Source organism: Trachurus trachurus, assembly GCF_905171665.1.
Source record: "Trachurus trachurus genome assembly, chromosome: 15".
Lineage (NCBI taxonomy): Eukaryota > Metazoa > Chordata > Actinopteri > Carangiformes > Carangidae > Trachurus > Trachurus trachurus.
This window is the reverse complement of record NC_139906.1, coordinates 24182808-24203806: the sequence shown is the minus strand read 5'-3', so window position 1 is coordinate 24203806 and position 20999 is coordinate 24182808. Positions and strand designations below refer to the sequence as shown.

Here is a 20999-nt window from a genome sequence, read left to right as displayed (position 1 = left end):
ATCGAAGTCTGTCCATGTGTCGCTATGTGTGTGTGTGTGTGTGATGTGCGAGTGCTTCATTGTGAGTTAGTGAGAGCATGTGTTTTATCAGTTGCTGGCGCTTGTTTGAACGGAGCCGTGATGAAAGCTTAGACAAACACAAGGGAATGTCAACCGAGGACTAAAGTCAACAGACAGAGCCTCGACTGCCAGGGATCCCTGTGAGAGAGGCCACGCCCTCTGACACCACCACCGGACTGTCTCTCCACCAGCCTTCACCAGCAAGACAGATGAACACCCTCTGATACACTACAAAGACATGTGAGGAGACTTAGCAATCAGAGAGAAGGAGAGAGAGACCGAGAGACAGAGAAAGAGAGGGGAGCGGGGGGAGAGAGAGACGAAGACAGAGGAGACTAAATACAAGCCCATAAATAGCCCCCCCCCCCCTTTTTCTCTAAGCAGAGGCAAGTCAGCCCAGCATAAAGGATTATGGAAGGTGGACACTGTCCGAACACACCACTGAACAAGTACAACCAAAATATGTCCATTTCCATACTCTGCCAGTATTAAAAAAACAACACAATTAGAAACTTTTCTTCCATTTTTAGTGGGATAACTGATGCAGACAAAATATTCAAGGCCAGCTGCAGGTACTTGCGTTGAATATATTGTTGAGATTACAGCCTCGTATTTTTGGTCTGGTAATGTACTGTGAAGGCAGCGGAAGGGCAAATGGTAAAGCAGGCTAGGCAAACATCTAGCCCTATTGAATTCTGAGTTGAAGCTTCACTTTTTTTTCTTTGTCCGTTTTTTTGTGTGGGAAGCCAGCAGAGCGGGCCTGAATCCCTATTGACTCAATGTGCTGAGACATTTTCCCTTTTACCAATGCTAAAGTAGGCATGAGCACTAATCCTTAGGGGTTAAATGGAGCCTCCTCTGGGTTTCCCTATCCTGAGAGAGCTGGGGGCGGCTGCTGCAGCAGCAGCATACACTGAACTTTAATGTATTTAGCAGAAATTTGGCTCAAGTTTTATAAACTATGCAGAGGGATTGCAGCTCAAAATCCAGTAAGGCAACATTCAAACATTTAACATCATTAAAAACAATTCATGCGGGGTTTGTCTCTGCTTAATTTCAAGGCTTCCCATGGCAGAGAGTCAGGTGATAGGCATGAAGCAGAGAAATGCGGCTGATGGTGATAATGATGATGAAATTTTAATGATCACAGTGGGGAAACTGGGTCACTGGAGCAGCGGAGATAGTTATAGATAAAAACAAAAAGTACTGAGAATTAAATGCAAAACAATTCACATTAAGAAGAATGCAATAACAGTGGTGGGGGACTGCAGGAGACAAAGAAAAATAACTCGGTAACTGTGTTGTAGGGTAGAAATGTAAAACAGTCAGTATAGCTGATATCCATGTTTACAGATGTTCATAATATTATTTACTGTATATGAAACAATAAAAAAGACTGTGTGCAGCTGTGCAAAAAAACACATTTTAAGTTCCCATGATCATAAAATAGAAATGAAAATGTGAATTGCAAACTGCTTAAACAGGTTGGAAAGAATAGGTTTTGCAAATGATACAGTCACTGTGATGAATGTCTCCAAACATGAAATGCTGGAATTTTATGCATAAACAGTGACCTTTACAAAGACAGGAATGCATTTTTGAGAGCCTATAGCAATTTTATGCAGAAACTTGAAGCGGGCAGATACAATTCAATCAGCAGAAAACTGTTCACCAATAACACTTGCCACAGAAAGGGACCATTTCTATTTCAAATCACAGCCATTTTCACACAAGGACTGACACAGCGTCAGCTGCCGCCAAGTCAGTCAGCTCCTGACGCCATTGTTCCTTATCACCACGTATAAATTCACATCTCTGTTATTGCTTGTGTGATTGATGTTGGTTATAATGACACTACTTCTATTTACACAATGCATCTACCCATCTCCTCGATCGGTGATTTGCTGGTTGACTTCCTCTACCTTTTACTGGTTGTATTTGATGGGTCAGATTTAAGGTGTTTTACTGGCCTGTGAAATGTCACAGCTTTGTCTGTATTGTTCATTTGTGAAATTGGAGAAAGACATATTTCAAGGTCTGCAGGAAACGCAGAATTTCAACATGTGAAAACATGCCCTGTATTCATAAGCAATAAATATTCTTAATGTTGATTATCACTAAATGATACCGGTTCATGATTAATTCACTGATCTGCTTTTTGTCATGCTGTACCACTGATATCTATCAGCATGCAAGTGATGTAAGCCCTCCTGTGAGCCCTTGGCAAGGTTTTCCTGCTTTTCTCCAGTGAAAGGAGTTTTGGTGTATTCTTCTTTGTTCACTCTAAAACGTGTGTGGAGATGTTTCGTGACTTGTGCTTTTAAAGGTATTTAAACTCCTTTAACTGAATTCTACCTACAACTTAACATTATATTCATTATTCACATGGTCAAATTGTGCAATTGTGTGCACATAGGAGAGCATGTCAATGTCCAAGATAAATGTTAACAATTTTTTTCCACCACATACCCCCACACCTCATCCCCATCACCACTGATGGAATACACACCTACACACATATGCGCCTTCTCTTGCTGAGGTTTAACCTCAGAAACACCCCAGCAACACAGTGGGATAAAGAGGGTCTACTCCAGTTACATCCAGTTTTACCTAAAACATTTCATTCACAACTCCACCACAAGCACTTTACACTCTTGCGCTAATAGGTGGGCGGGCAGTCTAAGAACACTTCTTTCAGGAAAGTCATAAACGTCCCCTCATCTCAAGCAGTCCTTTATTCCCCCATCATCACTCCCTATAGGTTTCCTTTGAATGTGGCTCCCAGCTGCAGAGGAATAGGATATCGAATATCCAAGTCACCGCGGATCAGAGCTGAAGCACCGGTGTCAGACGCTGAGGCGGAGACACCTTCCTGTTATTGGGCTGGTTGGAGGTGTGACCTAAAAACACCTTCCAGAAGAGTTTAATGCCAATTAAGTGGCTCCAATTCATGCAGTTTTCACTTTAAACTCAAGACACTTCTCAGCCCTACAATGACAAAATATCAACATGACTCCACTAAGTTTTGATAGATAAGAACATATAATGCAAACTGGAGTATATCACTCTAGACAAGCAAAGGGAGGAACTGAAAAATGAGAATGTATTTTAAGCAAGTGATTGAAGCATTGGTTCTGAGTTGAGAGTGCTGATGGTGCCAAGTTTGCTTTAAAATATGAACAAAAATCTACCATTGTTTTTGTACTTTCAGAGCAGTTACTTGTTGTGTACAGCAGTGGAATTGAGCTGAAAAATCATTACAAAAGGCAATTTTTAGATATGACTCATGAGAATAAACAAAGTCACTCAGATCAGAGAGAAAACAACGTCAGAGTTAGTGTTTGACACAGATAAGTGAACACTTTGATCATGATGATGGCAGGTCTGTGTGACAGGAAATCTTTTCTCTAGTCCCCCCCCCCCTTCTCCCAACTCAAAATGCTGTTGCCTGAATACCATACTTCCTGTATGTGTCCAATCAACAGGGCCATTACAGACATTGGGGTAGTGTATAATCTATCTTATCTTATTTAGAGAAGCAAACACTTGGTTTGTTTCATGAGATAACATTAGCCCCAACTTCCTCTCCTTTAAGCATTAAACCCTGACTGACCTTTTCACAAGACACTCAAACTCCTGATCTCAAAGAACTAAAGGACCTTATTCACCCATATAGTGAAGGAATTTGCGGCTGAGTTAAGGAATCAGAAAGCAGCATATTTGTCTTAAAGGTTCTGCCGATGCTTACACAAGCATGTTGAGTCTATTGTAGAGATAAATGCAACCATTTAACTGGCTGGAGAAAGGATGCTAAGTTGGCTAATTACAGATTTAGTGTAGGAATAGTAAACCGGTAACAAAGCAAGAAAGAGGGACTTAAATTAGCTACATTAGAGATGTATGCTGGACTGTGAAAACACTGTATGGTAATTCTATCTTTTATCTTCTTTATTGTGCTGATTAGTGCAGTAGGGGGAGAGTGCTCTATCTAATCTGATCACAGAGCATTGTGTTTTGCGTCATTAACCTATGGGAGGTCCTAAGGTTGACAAGTCAGCTCCCACCCCCCTCTACCTTTTTTATGGAACTCGCTCATCCCTGAGTTCCTCTGTCTCTACAGACAACACAACAGCAACCACAAAAACAACCAAAGAAAACAAAAGACAAGGGGAAAAACAGCCGACGGAGCTATTTGCATGGCTTGTCATTCTTCCACAAACACACGGCCTAAATGACTACTGACCGAGGCCCCTCGGCTTGCCTAAGCAGCAGGATGTCGGCCCCTTTAGTCTCTGTTGTTGTTGGCTCTTTTCTTTCTCTGGGCTGCACCCTAGTCCCAGGAGACGAATAGGGTCAACTTATCCCTCAACATCTGGGATCTGCATCAGAAAAGACTAGTACCTTACTGCATGGCCTTGCAGCAACCGTGCCTCTAGCAAGACCATGCTTCATGAAACTGGCATCTGCATTCATATGGATAGTGAATAGATCAGCGATCATCAGTCAAAGCCTTCCATTTTAGGCAATACCATGCTGCCTTCCTGCATTTACATTTATGCAAACCTACTCTAATGAAATCCATCATCCGGCGACATATTTTCCCAATCACTGTTTTATGTTGTTTCTAAAAACCGTCTTTCTCTCCCTGTCAAACACATTACATCCTCTGCAAATCAAAAATGTGAATATCCAGCATAAGCAACAGCATCTCTCATCCACAAATCCTAGTTAGTTAAACTGTTGTGATACTGAAAAGCTGCCTGTCAGGATGGCAGAGCGGAGATGAAAGGCCCACAGCAAAGATCGCTGCCGATTGCCTGTAGAGGATGAATATGCAAATAAAGCAGAAGGTAAATGAAAAACAAAGCAGGGATTTTGGCAGGAGCCTTTTACATGTTCCCCTTAATTTGGCATTGGTTAAGAACACGGAGAATCTATCAATAATGAATTCCAGTCAGAGCTAGGAAGGAGACATGAGAGGAAATCAGACTCCATTTTTCCCCTGTGAGCCCCTGAGCATTTTTGGGGCCTATTGTATTTCACGGCTTTTCAGTGAGCGCACACTAATCTTAAGTGACAGATAAACGGAAAATTGAGCAAGATAAAATAGTATCCGTAACACCTAGCTTACATAGTAACAATCGGACTGGGTCCATGTGTTTTGGCAAACAGTTGAGAAAGTAGGGCGCACAGTCTGCCAACTGTAAGCCACATCTATTGACCACAGCAAGAGCAAAGAAATAAATCAATTATCTGGTCGAATGTCTGTCATGAGAGACCAAAAACTGGGCACAGGAGAGTCTGATATTGAACAAGACCAAGTGCACACTTAACAGTTGTTTTGTTGCCACCAGAGCCAAAAGGCACTTTAGCCAGCACTTAGCAAAATCAAGTGGCTTAATATATTTAGCTGTGCTGTCCTTCTTTGCAAAACACACACAACAGAGTAGGAAACAACCTGTCTGTTGTCTGTTGTCACAGTGAAATTGGCCAGACAGACTGGAGTGCATCCTTGGCAAAGGAGCGCACCTATCCCTTGGAACAAAAGATGAACAGGGCAACAGATTTTCCCTGGTCTTGAGATAACAGAAACCTAACACCGTTGTCCTCCAGTGGGGCTCTTTGTATGTCTGAGAGAGGGTCAATCAGCAGCCGCTGACAGATGTGTCTGCAGTTGATTTAGGAAAGGAAGCCACAGCGAGGTCAGGCACAGGTTTTTCTGCTCTGTTTCTCTGGAGAGAAGACAAGGATCAAGTCAGGATGTCCAAGATTGACCTCTTCTCACCTTGCAGTCTTTGGTATACAACACCTGGCCTAATACGACAAGCTAGTTAAGCTCATTAACACACTAGCAATATATTAAGCCTCATTGAAAAACTTGCAGTACAATAGAAATGTTATTTCAGACTGGTTTGCCAGGGAACTAACATATATTTGTCTCAGAAAGCCATTGGATTTCAAACAAAAGTGAGAGTCACTCCAGCTGGAAAGCAAACAAATCTGAAAACCCCACTGGAGGTCTAAGTAGTTTTGGCAGATGCTCTAAGCTTAAGTGTCTGTTCAATTAGACACTCCAGTTGAGATGACAATTGTGGTTTAACCGTGCTGATGAGTTGAGGCTGGAGTTGGACCACATTCTGTCCTGGAAAAATAACTGAGTGTGAGATGTCAGCAGTGGTCAGCTACTCTCAAACTCAGTCTCTCTTGCATAGTATACAACATTATCAGGCCATAACAATTGCTTGGACCAAAGGTCTACGTCAGCTGATGAGCATGCGATAACAGAACAGAGTTGAGAAATAAAGGCTATTAAATGATAAGTGCTGTTTGTATGTCAGCAGGTTAGATGTATAAAGACCAAGCTAAATCATATCACTCTGTAGACTGGGTCATTTGTCGTCCGGCTTTACCATTCAGTCAAATTTTATTGGGTTACTAATGCTAAACACAGCATCTCTTATATCACGCAAACAATTTTAACTGTGTCTTGATTGAATACAACCATTAAACATTCACAGTGCTGATGGGAAAAGTGACATCTTGGATTGAACCACCTGGCTCCCAAAACCTCAAAGCTGCAGTGGCTGCTGGTCAGCCCTGCACCATCTTCAGGAGTAATTTTGAACCACTTTGAACCCTAGAGAGCAGCTTCAGATCAGACATATTCTTAGGATGTCTGGTACAAGCAGCTTTCGGGTCACTCCACAGCATCTCTTCTGGATTAAGGTGTGGACTCTGACTGGGCCTATCCAACTCATTTTCTTTGTCTGAAGTCATTCTGTAGTAGATTCACTTTGAAGTTTAGTCTTTTTACTGCTGCACCATCCAGCATCTACTGAACTTCAGCAGGTGGACCTTGACATTATCCTGTAAGAGACCTTGATAAACTTGAGAACTAATCTTCCCTTTGATGGCAGTGAGCTGTACAGGCCCAAAGGCAGCAAAGCCCAAATCATGATGCTCTCTCCGGCCTGCTTCACCTTCGGGATTTTGTTTTCATATTGGTATCTAGCACTGTTTTTACAACACATACTGCCTGCTCTCCCCAAAATATTCACCCTTGGTTTTGTCACTTAAAACATTTCCCTATAAGTGTTGAGTTGCTCTTGGAGATTCAGCAACGTTTTTTTTCTCTGTGGTGTCCATGGCAGGACAACATACTCCATGCAACCATGCACCACGATTTGTGAATTACAAACACATTTATCAACACAGATTTTAACAAGCCCCAATGATTCTTTTGAGCCTTTAGTGGTCACTCTGGTTCTTTGTGGTCATCTTCACTGGTCACCTAATGCTAGGTGGAGTAGCCATAGAACTAAATCATCCCATATAAATACTGTTTCTGTGTAACTGTAGTCTGATGAATATCTAAACTCAATGAGATGACTTTGTTACCCTCTCAGTTTTATGCAAATCAACAGTTCTTAGCCACTAGTCTTGTGAGATCTTTCATTTGCAAGGCATATTTTATTTGAGCAGATGTTTCTTGTGAACAGCAAACTCAAAATGCTTAAGTATTTCTTATAAGTCAGAGTAGCTCTAACCCACACCTCCAATCTGGTTTCCTTGGTTGGACTCCAAGTTTGATAACTCCTGACTCCAATTAGCTTTTGTTAATGCCATTCACCGAGGGTTTTACATATTTTTTCCTGCATACACTGTGAATGTTTAAATTATAATTCAAATATGAACAAGAAAAGCACAGTGATTGGTGTGTTATTAAAATTATCTTTTCATGAATGTAACTTAGGCTAGATGACAATGTGACTATTCTAAGACAAATTCATCCACAAATGAACACTTCCTTCCTGGCCACTGTAGTTTATTGACAAAAAGTGTTGCTTCTTTTACTATCATTAATTATTGCAGAGCAGCTGCTCTCCTAAAACAGAAAATACGATACATTTCGGCTGGATATTTTACCAACCTCAGAACAAGTGAATAATACTTCTTCAGTGAACCTGCTTGTTTACTGAAAAATGAATGCACACCCTCCAGGCATTCTTAACAGAGGAGCATAACAAGAAGTAGTATGGGCAATAGTGAATGACATGTAAGAGAAAAGTGTCCACATTACACAGACAGCTGCATACGTCACACAGCTCTGATCACTGACCCACTGGCATCAACAGGAAGCTGATAGTCAGCAGCAGATAAACAGAGCTGCTCCACTGCAGCTCAGTGCAGCAGGCTGTGGTGTCTGCCCTGTCAGGTAGCCAGAGGGGGAGACACTGGAGATGACGCAGAGCAGGAGAGTGTCGGCTGGGTCATATCTGCTGTACAACTCTTTCACTAACAGGGTGACTCACTGTTGCTTTAGGTCTGGTAGGGAGCAAACCCACTGTTTGGCTTCATTTAAACATGGAACCAGAGAGGGCCAAACAGAAAGCAGGAGGGGCAAAAGTCAGTGGGGTTGAGGTATGTCAGAGTCACTCACATGTCTGTCATGAATCAATAAACAGACACACGCTGCATCTATATAGACACTCAGAGAAATATATTCAGGAATTAGCACCGCGACAACATGATCAAACATTAATTACCTGTTAGAGAGACTGCGTGGTACATACTTCACACAAAAGAAAAGGCAAACTTAATGTCAAAATTTCACAGAAAGCGGCTTTGGTTGACTTGACGACTGTTAAACACTGAGTTTCAATCTTCCTCTCAGAAAGGAAAAATTATTCAGTGTATATAAAAAGACCACCTGCGACTTAGATAGCTGATAAATCACAACATATAATAAAGCCCCTGATGCAAAACCCAAATTATAAATTATTCTGACTCATCTCAAACAAATATGCAAATGATAATAGCTAACAACACCAACACAACGCCTTAAAGAAAACATTCCATGTAAAACGCTGCATGTCCCTCTCCCTCGCCAACATGCACAAACACACTGTACATTTCCACTTTTTGTCCACTCTCTCTTTTTCTGCCACTGAGCATTGCTTCCCATACAGTGACTACTCACTCATCTTAAGTGCACACATCTGACAAGGATGTGAGTGCCCTTCTCCTTTCCTCCACTCCCCCTAGTGTATCCATTTAACACTGCAACTTCCCTGTGCATCTCCCAAACAGAGAGAGAGAGAGAGAGAGAGAGAGAGAGAGAGAGAGAGAGAGAGAGAGAGAGAGAGAGAGAGAGAGACCCCTCCTCCAGATGACATCAGTGCTCTATTGAAGCAAAGCTAGAGGCAAACACAACTCCACATTTGTATTGAGATCTACCCGTGCACCTATGTCCTTCCACAGCCTACAGATTGCGTGTGTGTGTTTGAGGGGGGGTCACCAGCAAACACAGCAGTGCTGCTACAGATAAACTCTTAATAGCTCTAACCTAGTGAGTGAGAGGAGCTTTTTTTTGGATCTGAATTTAAATCCTCATAGCCTGGATTGGATTATTATTTTTTATCCCCGTTGTGAACCCCACTTTAAGAGGATACCTGTTACTTTCCTTTTTTTTTTTTTTTTTTGGTTGATTATAGAGGTAAGTGTGTTTTTCCTGGTACACTCCCGTTGGGAATGCATCTTTTTCATCTTTTTGGATCTTCTTACTGGCAGAAGGAATTTAAAGTCATGAGGAATCCTCAGGAGTTGCTTGTAATTAGTTACCGTGTTTTCCCTTTCTTTAATTTCAATCACTTGGCCCAGCCGAAAAATTGGACTTTCTGTGAGGTGGTAGTCTCGCAGGGTTAGAGACGCTTTGAGCGGCAGTAACGCAGAGCCCGTCAGTGCACTTTCCCTGTCGAATAGCCAAATTCAGCTCTACCCCGAGTTTATGCGAGGCAAATCATTCTGCTCAACCGGACAGATGAAAATCTGACCAAAAGAGACTGCTCATCCGTCTCGTTATCTCAAGCATCTCTCGTGTCTCCAACTTGCTGCCTCGATCCTCTGCTGACTCCCTCGTTATTCTGCGTGTGTCTAACAGAGACCACAAACACCAGATCTGTTTTCCCTCCGCCGTTTTCCCACTCTTGTCCGTAGAGATGAAGCTCTCTTGGCCACACGTTCAATTTCCTTCTCGGTCACATTCATATTCTGGCTCAGTAGTTTCATGTCAAAACACATGTGAAAGCACTCAGAGAGCAACAGGGACGTTTCAAATCTCCTCGTGCCTCAATTCAGCTTTCGATATTCTTAAAGCAGTGGGAAAATAAACTGATGTAAATACGCAGACTTGATAGGATTAGGGGACTGTGTGATTTAGTCTCGGTGTCGCAGCCTGAGAAGACACCCCGGCGTGCAGCTGAAATTGCAGCGCAGATCCCGCGGAGTTGGACATGAAGGGGCAGCTGGAGAAACTCCGCTAAATGCGTCTCCTCCAGCGTCACTGTCTGCACTGCTCGCAGCCCACAGCTCCTATGCATGTCCTACCACAATGAAATTGACTGTGTGCGACTGTAAGCTCGTCTTTCGATCACACGGACGTCAACCCTGAGAATAAAAACAAAAAAACAAAAAACAACACCAAACGATGTGGGAGCTATTTGCTGCAGGGGCGCAGTCATGAAGGTCCCCCCAAAATGCACTAAATAAAATCCATCGAAGTTTGACATGCACCAGTTCGCACACAAGCAGCGGCTCATTTCACGTAACACGACATAGCCTACTGTATCCTACGTTACCACAGCAGCCTCAAACAAATATCTGACATTAGTCTGCAGTTGCAGCCCCGTTGTGACTGTCGTGTTAATAAGCCTCCAGAAATAAACGCCGCTTATATTAAAATAATACTTTCTCCTCATTTAGGAGCTCCACTCCAGTGTAAATCTGCGATGCGCATGAATCAAAGTCTTCGTGTTCGTTTCTCTCCACACAGACCAGATATTTATCCCTTTAGATCAGTGCAACAAATTGGGCCTTGCAGTACTCACGCACTGTATTTAAGCTGTGTGTTTTGGTGGCAACACAAGGCCAGTGACTGTTTTTAATCCAATTCACCACAGCCAGTTATCTCCATGAGATGATAGGGTCATCCAGGCTTTAAACAATGACTGATACACACAGCCTACAGCTGGATTTCAGTAAATTATGTTTAGTAGAGGCGAACCTGGTCAGTGCTCGTTGCTCAGTATGTTTGAGAGACAAAAAAAATAAATAGCCTGTTAAACATGGCAGACATGAGGACAGACCCAATTGTCTTCACTGATGACTGCCTGAGGCACAAGTCCCCAGTCAATTGCTTTCAGAGGGAATTCACATTGCAGATTAACAACTAACCAGGTCACTACAGACAGAATCTTCTGCTGGCAGAAACAGTGAAGCATAAAATGAGTGACATGTGAGGAAAAAGGCAATAATAAGACATTCATCATTACCAAGACACTTTTCAGATTCAACACTGTACTTTGACGAGGCCTATTTCACTTCAGTTCATTTTATTTAGCCATAAACCAGTATCTTTTTCTCTTTTTTTTTTAAATCATCTATGCTTTGACAGAAAATTTATTTAGGAGTGGTTACTAAAAGTAAAGGTGTAAACATGGCTGCAAAGCATAAACACTGCAGGAAAAACCTTTGCAAGCGATATGACTCAGGAAAAATCTGTAGTGCCTACCACCCCCATGTGGGGAAAAACCACTGCAGCTGCTACAGATCTCTCCTTTCAGGCCGTTACAAAAGAGAGACCCCGTCTGTCCCAGGCCTCTCTATGTTCTTAATGGGCCAGCAAATGTATCATCCGTTCAGTCCATCTAAAGACAGTGCCAGGGGGCCACATACCAAATCTGTGAAAGTATGAGAGATTTTTGACCATTTTCTATTTGCCTGAAACGTGTTCTGTGTTCGTGTCAAGTCAGATGTGACCATGAATGTTCCATTGTGTGTCAGCACCACAGCAGGCCGCTGCCTGGTGGCCTGACATACAACTTACTTACATGTGAATGAATGGCAGACACAAGTTTTCAGAGCACAAGAAAATTACAAAAGCTCACCTCAGTTAAGAGCAGAAAAAACATGTAACAAAAAAAAAATCGAAATAGAAAAATTACAGAGACACTCGTTTTTGCTTCCGTATCAGGTTAGTTAAGTCCACTTATCTAGCTGATCCTACAACTGTAAACAGGTCAGATTTGAGTGTTTTGTTAAAACCCTGCAGATTGTGCAATGGCAAACAAAAAATGTACCAAAATATGGAAAAATAAAAGACACAACAACTATGTTGTGTGCAATCAATCACAATTCAAAAACTATATTACAAATTTGAAGGAATAATCAACAGCAGATACAAACAGCATTGATTTCCCAATGGAGAACTCTACTGTGGTTCAAAATTAATTCAAGGCTCATGAATAATTTAACAGTCAGCCATTACTACTTCTACAGCTCTTTCCCCCTAAATGCAGCCCATGTAATATTATTCTGTATTTACGGAACTAAAAGTCATTATAATCTGCAATACTTGACAGGCATGAAATTGTTTCTATTTGAGATTTTCCAAAGCCTCTCTCGTGCAGTGTATGACTAGGGGGCACAAAGTCTTAGGCTCTGTTATTGCTGACTAAATGTGCATTTATGCGTGTTGAACGCACAATGGCTATCGGTGTCCAGCTTTGTGTGAGCCTCCCACGCTCTCCACTGAAAGGTAACAAGCTGTACACACACACACACAATTTTACCAGGATGCTCAATTTAACTTTGCCAGTTCAGATTAAATGAAGCAGAAGCCACTTTGACTGCTAAAGAAATCTCCTGTCTGGCCAGCGGAGCTTATTAGAACGATGGAGAAAGACATCCATCACTAAAAATGTTTAACTCGGCCCCTGCTGCTCTCAAAATGATGGTGTGCACATGAACATAGTATGTACGCGTTTGTAGGTTTGCATGAGTACCTAATATTTGTAAATGCAATAGATAAATCTTGCAAAAATGAACTGTGTTAAGTAGAGGGATTTCTAAATTGCCTGAATAAAAACATTTTAATACCTAAACCCCCTCTGCTGAGGCTTCAAGGTCCACATGCTTGCCTTGTAGCAAACAATAGAGAGGGGCCACTCTCCTGAAATCCAATGAGCGTGGAAAAAGAAAAGGAGAAAAAAAGTAGCAAAGCATCTATGCCGACTGTGCTCCTCATAAAATACGCAAGATGTGCTTAGTTCAAAGCAGACTTCTGATAAATCATCTACAATATAACAAACACACTGAAGCCAATGACACAATATGCTACACTTTTTGTTCTGCCTATATTTACATAAGCGTTCATAAATGAATAACCATGTACTTGGCTCCTTTTACAGAACACATACAGAGTCTGGCCTTTCAGCAGGTGATAGAGGGACTGACCAGAACTGTTGCAACTGATCATATATGGGCCCATTTATGAAAAAAAACACTCTCGCCAACATTTAAAGCTTGTTACTCTGAACACAGATAGTTCTCACTGGGTTTTCATGTTAAGACAGAAATGCAGAGACAATTACCTTCTTTTATGTAATGTTAAGAACTCGGGGATTCAAATCAAGACTACATACTTAACAATATTCAGAGGATGGAGAACTTTACAAAATGAGGTGAAAGGGGCTATTTAAAATTGAAATAGCTTGACTAAGTGCTGCATTAAAAGTTCATTCCAACAGACAGATAGCACATATCCCTCCATCATTCTGCCATTTTATAAAACTCCATTACTGAATTTCATCCTTTTTTCCCTTGTCAGACTCCTTTATTCCAGAAGTTGGTAGAGGTCACATCTGGTGCTTTTTCCCCAGACTCTAATCTACTACTAATGTAATACTGGACCGAGGGCCCGTGTTTAGATGGAAGAGAAAGGAGGGGGGGCGTTATTATTAGACAGCATCTCAGGAGTTGTAATCGAGTTACAAGCCTCTCAATTCCCTAATCTTCGCCTTGTCATGGACTACAACTGTTAAATGGCTGGGCCCTTTGTTCCTAATTTACCTTTCCATGTTTTACAGCACTCCGTGGCTGCCAGCAGGTCACATGGCTGGTTACATATAAGAACACAAAGCTATTGTGCTGTAAGAGGAAACATAACATTTTGTTACGCAAAGGAAATTCTATTTTTACAAACAGAAGTAGCTGTCAGGGTGTAAGAGAGGCTGGGGTTGGGGTTAGGGGTCACAAAGAGGAGTTGGGAGTGGCAGATGTATGCAATAGTCTTCTCCTCCATACGCAATTCAAATGGTCCTCATTTGTAATTTGTTTTTTTACAACAATGTGAACAATTCACTAAGTACCAACTGGATCTGTTTTTCCTCTCGCATGTGGAATCTGGAAAGGCCCCATTTTAAAACCAGCACAGACAGCATTTTTTTTTTTAAATCGCAGAACTAGTTCTCTTGTAAAACGCCGAAGGCTCAGCTAAGCTGTGAACTGGACAGAGAAGGGCATAGGGGCTCCACCCTCAGCCATTGTGTTGGGGCCTATATCACTGTTGTCTTTCGTATGCAAAGACATTCTTTCTTGTATCACCATAGAAAAGAAACGTGGCCTATTAAAGTAACGGGCTGCAAAAGGTCAACAGGCTAAATCAGAGCCTCAAAGAAAGGGCATTTCAAAATAGGTATTCACAATGTAATAGAAGTCAAAGTTCAGTATAAAACATTCCTAGACTTATTGATTTCTCCAGAAATCAAGTCTTATAATAAAATAAATTTAATTTCACAATTACACCTGGTAGTGATCTGAATGTAAAATAAATAACTGCTACTGAACTTGAGACATTGCCGTATTGTTACTTAGTCATGATATTGTAATAGCTGAATTTGGGCACTAAATATGTTTGTCTCTGCTTATTTTTCAGAACACGATCCCAGGTGTGTGGAGGGCGCAGTATGAGTCAAGCTGCAGATGTGTGAAGGAGTCTGGGCCCAGAAGGATAAGCACCTTGCCCTGTTTTGCCCCTTCGAAGAGAAGAGAACACTGGTTATCTGCTTCAGGAAAGGGGACCAAAGCCCTGGATTAATGTGTATACAGCCTCGACGAGGGAGCAAAGGATTCTGGGTTACCTGTAGACCTGGAGTACACGAGTGAACAGGCCTGGATTGAGCCTGTGGCACAGGGGATTGGCATGGCTCAGACCAGCTTTGTGTCAACTCATCATGCCTGTCGGGCCTGATTGCAGAGCCTTTGATAAAGCTCAGCCCGTCCTCACACGGATCACTATACAACAACCAAAAAATCTAATTTGCGGTTATGGCTGTTGAGCTTGACAATTTCAACACCCATTAGGATTTTTAATATTACCTGAGAGGGCATGCTTTGTCAGTGAGAGGGGATGCTTTTTCTACAGGCTTATCTGCCATGGTAAAGGCATTGAAAGCATGAGCCTCTGACAACACAGAGGAGGTCATCGTCCAAACAAGGATCAGCTCAGCAAACACTGACCAGGTCAGGATATCACTAGAACCCCCTTGGACAAACTTTTCCTTTCAGACAGGATAAGAGCATATTCAAGAGGAAATCTTGATTGGATTTTTGGTGGCTGGAAAGGATTTACCACGTCGTATAAATCAGGTATGACAAATACGGATGGCTTTGCTTCTTTTCACTTCGCTGACCAGACCACAATCTCTAATGAGACGTGCAGGAAGAGGTCATGGCAGGAATGCATAATTAAAGCAATAAATCAGTATTAGCCTGATTAAAGGGGAACTACACACTGATAGTGAAGAATGAGACAGACGACCAGTTGGCACCTTCTGTTTTCATTTGAAGGCTACTGGCTGTATGTTTGTGAAAAAAATGAAATTCAGTATCTTCTTCTAAATGTTCTAAATGTAAAACATTTAAAAAGTACAACATTGAACGCACAAATTTCATTCGATACACTCAGATAAATGACTCACAGAAACATGTCCTTCTTGCATCTTAATACGCTTAAGACTTTATCAACCCTTTTTCTGTGAAATATTTCTATCCTATCTTGTAAGAAGCCAGTTAAAGCCAAATATTTGAATGGTAAAAAGGCACAGGAAATAATCCAAAAGGATTTAGGAGCATGTCAGTTCCACAACAGTTCATCGACAAAGCCTGACTTTGTTCACCCTCCTGGTCTGTCGTGATGAAAGGCAGTCTCTGGGTACAGAAATGTGTAAAACAACCAGGGAATGTTATTATATTTCACAAGTCAGTGCCTAAACGCACAGAGATTCAAGTCACAGTTTTTAGAAGCTGAAGAAAATCCTTATCAAATGCAGGTTCGTTTTTAAACTTATAAGCGCAGGACATCTATAAACCTTTAGATGATGTAAAGCTACCTCGGAAGCCAAGCAGTTTATCTTAATAAACAACTGTCTCGTAATCCAAAAGATCAATTCTTATCAATTTATTGGAGAAATATGAAATAAATTCTTTCAGGAGTTATAGCAGGCAGCATTCTAAACACCCAGAAATTGTGAGAACAAGAATTTGGCTCTCCTTTAAAGGTCTTGTGTATTAAATGTACCCTTCTGTCTTCTCCCCAGGGCCTCTTGAGTGATTAGACTGCCAGACGACACAGCTTCAAGATGGTGCATCAGTGCAAGATCTTTATCCTCTTCCTCATCAGGGTTGGGCTCTTGCTTGGTCTTGCTAACCCCCTGGTGACCTCCGCCTCCTGTCCCTCAGCCTGCCGCTGTGATGGGACCTTCATCTACTGTAATGACCGTGGCCTGACTTCCATCCCTACTGGTATGCCCCAGGATGCTACAGTTCTCTTTCTGCAAAACAATCGCATTAAGAGCTCCGGCATTCCTGCAGAGCTCGGCAGGCTCATCTATGTGGAGAAGATCTACCTTTACTGCAACAATCTGGATGAGTTCCCTACCAACCTTCCTCTTGGGCTAAAAGAGCTCCACCTTCAGGAGAACAACGTTCGGATGATTACTCATTCCTCTTTAGCTCAAATTCCCTTCATTGAGGAGCTGCATCTTGATGATAACTCTGTATCAGCAGTCAGCATCGAGGAGGGGGCATTCAGAGACAGTAATCACCTCAGACTGCTTTTCCTCTCCAGAAACCACCTAAGCACCATCCCTTCAGGCCTACCCATGAGCATTGAGGAGCTGCGCTTTGATGACAACCGCATCTCCTCCATCTCAGAACAGTCACTGCAAGATCTCATCAACCTAAAGCGACTAATCCTGGATGGTAACCTGCTGAACAACCGTGGGATTGGGGAGATGGCTTTCATAAACCTAATCAACTTGACTGAGCTCTCACTAGTGAGGAACTCCCTGACATCGCCGCCAGCCAACTTGCCAGGCACCAGTTTGGAAAAGCTGCACCTACAAGATAATCACATTAATCGGGTCCCACCAGGGGCTTTTGCCTTCCTTAGGCAGTTGTATCGCCTGGACCTGTCTGGTAACAACCTGAGCAGCCTCCCACAGGGTGTATTTGAAGACCTGGACAATCTTACACAGCTCCTGCTACGCAACAACCCCTGGCAATGCACTTGCAGGATGAAATGGGTGCGTGACTGGTTGCGGTCGTTGCCTTCTAAGGTGAATGTACGCGGCTTCATGTGCCAGGGTCCTGATAAGGTGAAAGGCATGGCAATTAAAGACCTGACTACAGACATGTTTGGCTGCTCAGATTCAGAACTCATCCCCACACATGAGACAAGCACAGTCTCCAACACTTTGCGCCCCACACAGCCCCAGTGGCCCTTGTTTGTGACTAAAAGGCCTATAGTAAAAGGGCCTGACTTTGGTAAAAATTACCATAGCACTACCACCTCTTCAGGCAGAAAGATTATCACCATCAGTGTGAAGTCAAGTAGCGCAGATGCAATACACATATCATGGAGGGTGTCACAACCCATGACTGCCCTGCGGCTTAGCTGGCTAAAGCTGGGACACAGCCCTGCCTTTGGTTCCATCACTGAAACCATTGTGCAGGGAGAGAGGAAGGAGTACCTGCTCACGGCTCTGGAGCCAGAATCTTCCTACAGGATATGCATGGTTCCCATGGAGACCAGCAACATTTACCTGTCAGATGAGACCCCCGTGTGCATAGAGACAGAGACTGGTTCTCACAAATCATACAACCCAACTACAACTTTAAACAGAGAGCAGGAGAAAGAGCCTTACAAAAATTCTAGTCTGCCTTTGGCTGCTATAATCGGAGGGGCTGTGGCTCTCTTAGCAATAATCATGTTGGCACTGGTGTGCTGGTATGTTCACAGGAACGGGTCACTGTTTTCGAGGAACTGCACCTACAACAAGGGACGTCGGAGAAAGGATGACTATGCTGAGGCTGGCACTAAGAAGGACACCTCTATCCTCGAAATACGAGAGACTTCTTTTCAGATGATACCTATAAATCACCTGCCTGTGACCAAGGAGGAGTTTATGATACACACAATTTTCCCACCTAATGGCCTGAGTTTATACAAAAGCCCACATAGCGAGAACAGTATTAACAACAGGAGCTACAGAGACAGTGGAATACCAGATTCAGACCATTCCCATTCATGATATTTCGCATGGACATTCATGATGAGTGCATTACTTATACAGAGTGGCAAGACTTTCACAAAACACTGGATCTATAAGACTAAGGAAGCAATGTTCTGTACATTTGCCATATAATTTATATTTAAGGACATTTTATGAAGACGGAGAACGTTCCAGTTGCAGGCCATCACTGAATCATCAGTGGGTATTGTAACTAACTGCAATTCTATATTTTAGGGATTTGTAGTAATTTGTACTGTATTTCCTTTGCTTAAGGTTATCGACCAACTAAAAGAAACTCTGTGTTCTACTGAGATATGATGACTTGTCAACTGTGAAAGTGGGTTTTCATTGCTGTGTTGAACAATCAGACTTTAGAAAACCTTGTAGTATAAGCACAGGTCATTCTTTTAACTTTGTGGCCGTCTGAAAAACAAAAAGGCAAAAAAAAAGACGTGACATAAACTAAGGCACAGTTGATCCACTAATTTGCAAAGCAGGCATGTTGCCCTCTAAAAGACTGAGAAGTCGGTAGCTGTCTCCACATACTGCAGTACAGACCAAGAGCCTTGCTCGTATTCACCTGGTATTGATTACAAATAACTAAAGATGAGGTGCCATGCTTTATTTCTCTGCTTTGTTCAGTGTGTGATTTTTTTCTGTTTGCAAGGAGAAACACAGTAAAACAGCCCAAGCAAGGTTCCAGTGTTACGATAGGAGCGTAGGCCACAGCACAGGGCAGATAAAGCACACCAACCTGAAGGAGTTCTCTGCTCCTCAAAAAAAGAAGACTGGACAGGCTGACACAGAGGACCCCCCACTATCTCTATTTGTACAAGCCAACAAAGGCCAAATGACAATGGCGGCATTCTTTAGTACCATGTACCATACGTCATTCTAGTCACCAGGCCAAAAAGACAAAACATGTTGGCTTTCATTAGACTTACCAGAGGATCAGCAACTCCTTGTTAATGAGTATTATTTTGTATTATTTTTCAAATGAACACACTTTTATGTTGCCACAATTTGAAGTTAACTGTTCTTTACAATTGAAAACCAAAGTGCATTGTATGCCCTTTGGCCAGTCTTGTATGTGCCTTGATCCAATGCTTATTGTATTTAGCTTTTTAAGAAACCAGTGACTTTTTTTCATACACACTTGAATATGAAAATATTGGTCATATTACAGAATAAAAGTGGACAAAAATAGTTTTGCTCTTTCTTACCCAATGCAAAATTATACGTCTATTGTTCCTTTCAATTACTATCATCCCATCATGCTTTGCTGTCATTGCTCAATTTAGTTTTTGCTACTCAAGAGAATTTTATCTTTGCACAAATGTGAACTGCCCTGGAGTAAAAGAGACGGCTACAGGCAGCGTGTTTTATTCACTCATATCTCAAATTACTGTCTAGGCACACAATCTAAAAACATGCTTGGAGATGAAAATATAACCTATTGCATATTTATCCTTTTCAAAAATCTAAACTCTAAGGCTGTAGCTCATAGCCTTAAAACCACAACTCCCCTTTCAAGACTCTTTAACAATAACTCAGATACTGTTCTTGAAACCCAGTTTTCCACTCCATGAGCAGTCTGCGGAGCAACATCTGCTTGGGGCTGCTGTTGTTCTTTCGTGCGGTGAAGCCATGTGTGACTTATCCGATCGGCCAGAGAGAGAAATATCACAGTAGCGTAGAAATGGGGCTGTTGAGAGATTGGACTCTAGGGTTTGATGAACCTCTCAGGCACCAGGGGCAACAGAAAACTAATGACGAGCCACCATATGGAGGGTGGTACAGACAGACCCTGCTGGGGATGCCCGTCCCTGCAGAGGACAGAGTATATATACAGTGCTCTGGGCTCCAAGCGGCACATTTAATGACATGGTTGGGTTTCAGTCAGGCAAGGGCCCATGAAAAGGTACACATACAAAAGTAGTGAAATAGCCTGTTACCCCATTTTACAAATGCATCCAACAGAATATCTCATGAAAGCTAACAGAGTTAATGCATTTCAGATGATACTCAGACTCTTGCACTGACCATACTCCTACACAAAAGCACATAAAAGAATTCAGTATGGATCACACAAAAAAAATATTGCATACCCACTTTCACACACCCACAAGCTTTTAACACAGTGAAAGCTTTAATTACAGTAAGGGGAGCCGCTAAAAGCTGCACAAGTGATCCAAACCTTAAGTATACACTAACCCTGCACCAAACACTAAATATATATCACATTAACTTGGAATTAAAGTAAACAGCAGATCTTCTTTTAGAATACTGAATAGTAATAGTTTCCATATGAGGGCTGACAACTATTTTTTGTTCTTTACTGTTTGGCTTTAATTTTATTTGATTAAAGAATCTTGAGGGGGAAAGGAAAGAGAAATGTTTATAAATTCTGGTAAATTGGTAAAAAAAAAAATATATATATATATTTTTTTTTTCTTTTGTGTTGACATGAGCAAAGTATCCTCATAAGAGATTGTATTTATCATGGTGGACTTACACACAAACATA

The 20999-nt window shown here is 41.9% G+C and overlaps 2 protein-coding genes across 3 annotated transcripts in view; one reads left to right on the top strand and one right to left on the bottom strand.

The window, feature by feature from the left end:
- Positions 1 to 20999, bottom strand: part of macrod2 (mono-ADP ribosylhydrolase 2) — a 410263-nt gene that overhangs the window by 320856 nt on the left and 68408 nt on the right. The window lies entirely within an intron of this gene.
- Positions 9311 to 19568, top strand: flrt3 (fibronectin leucine rich transmembrane 3). Its single transcript, XM_083987840.1, has 3 exons — positions 9311 to 9556; positions 14834 to 15546; positions 16497 to 19568. The coding sequence occupies exon 3, from the start codon at positions 16539 to 16541 to the stop codon at positions 18489 to 18491; it is 1953 nt and encodes a 650-aa protein (XP_083843966.1). The 5' UTR covers positions 9311 to 9556; positions 14834 to 15546; positions 16497 to 16538; the 3' UTR covers positions 18492 to 19568.

Excerpts from the sequence above, each read along its gene's own strand:
- flrt3 (XM_083987840.1), top strand. The coding sequence starts at position 16,539 with ATGGTGCATCAGTGCAAGATCTTTATCCTCTTCCTCATCAGGGTTGGG.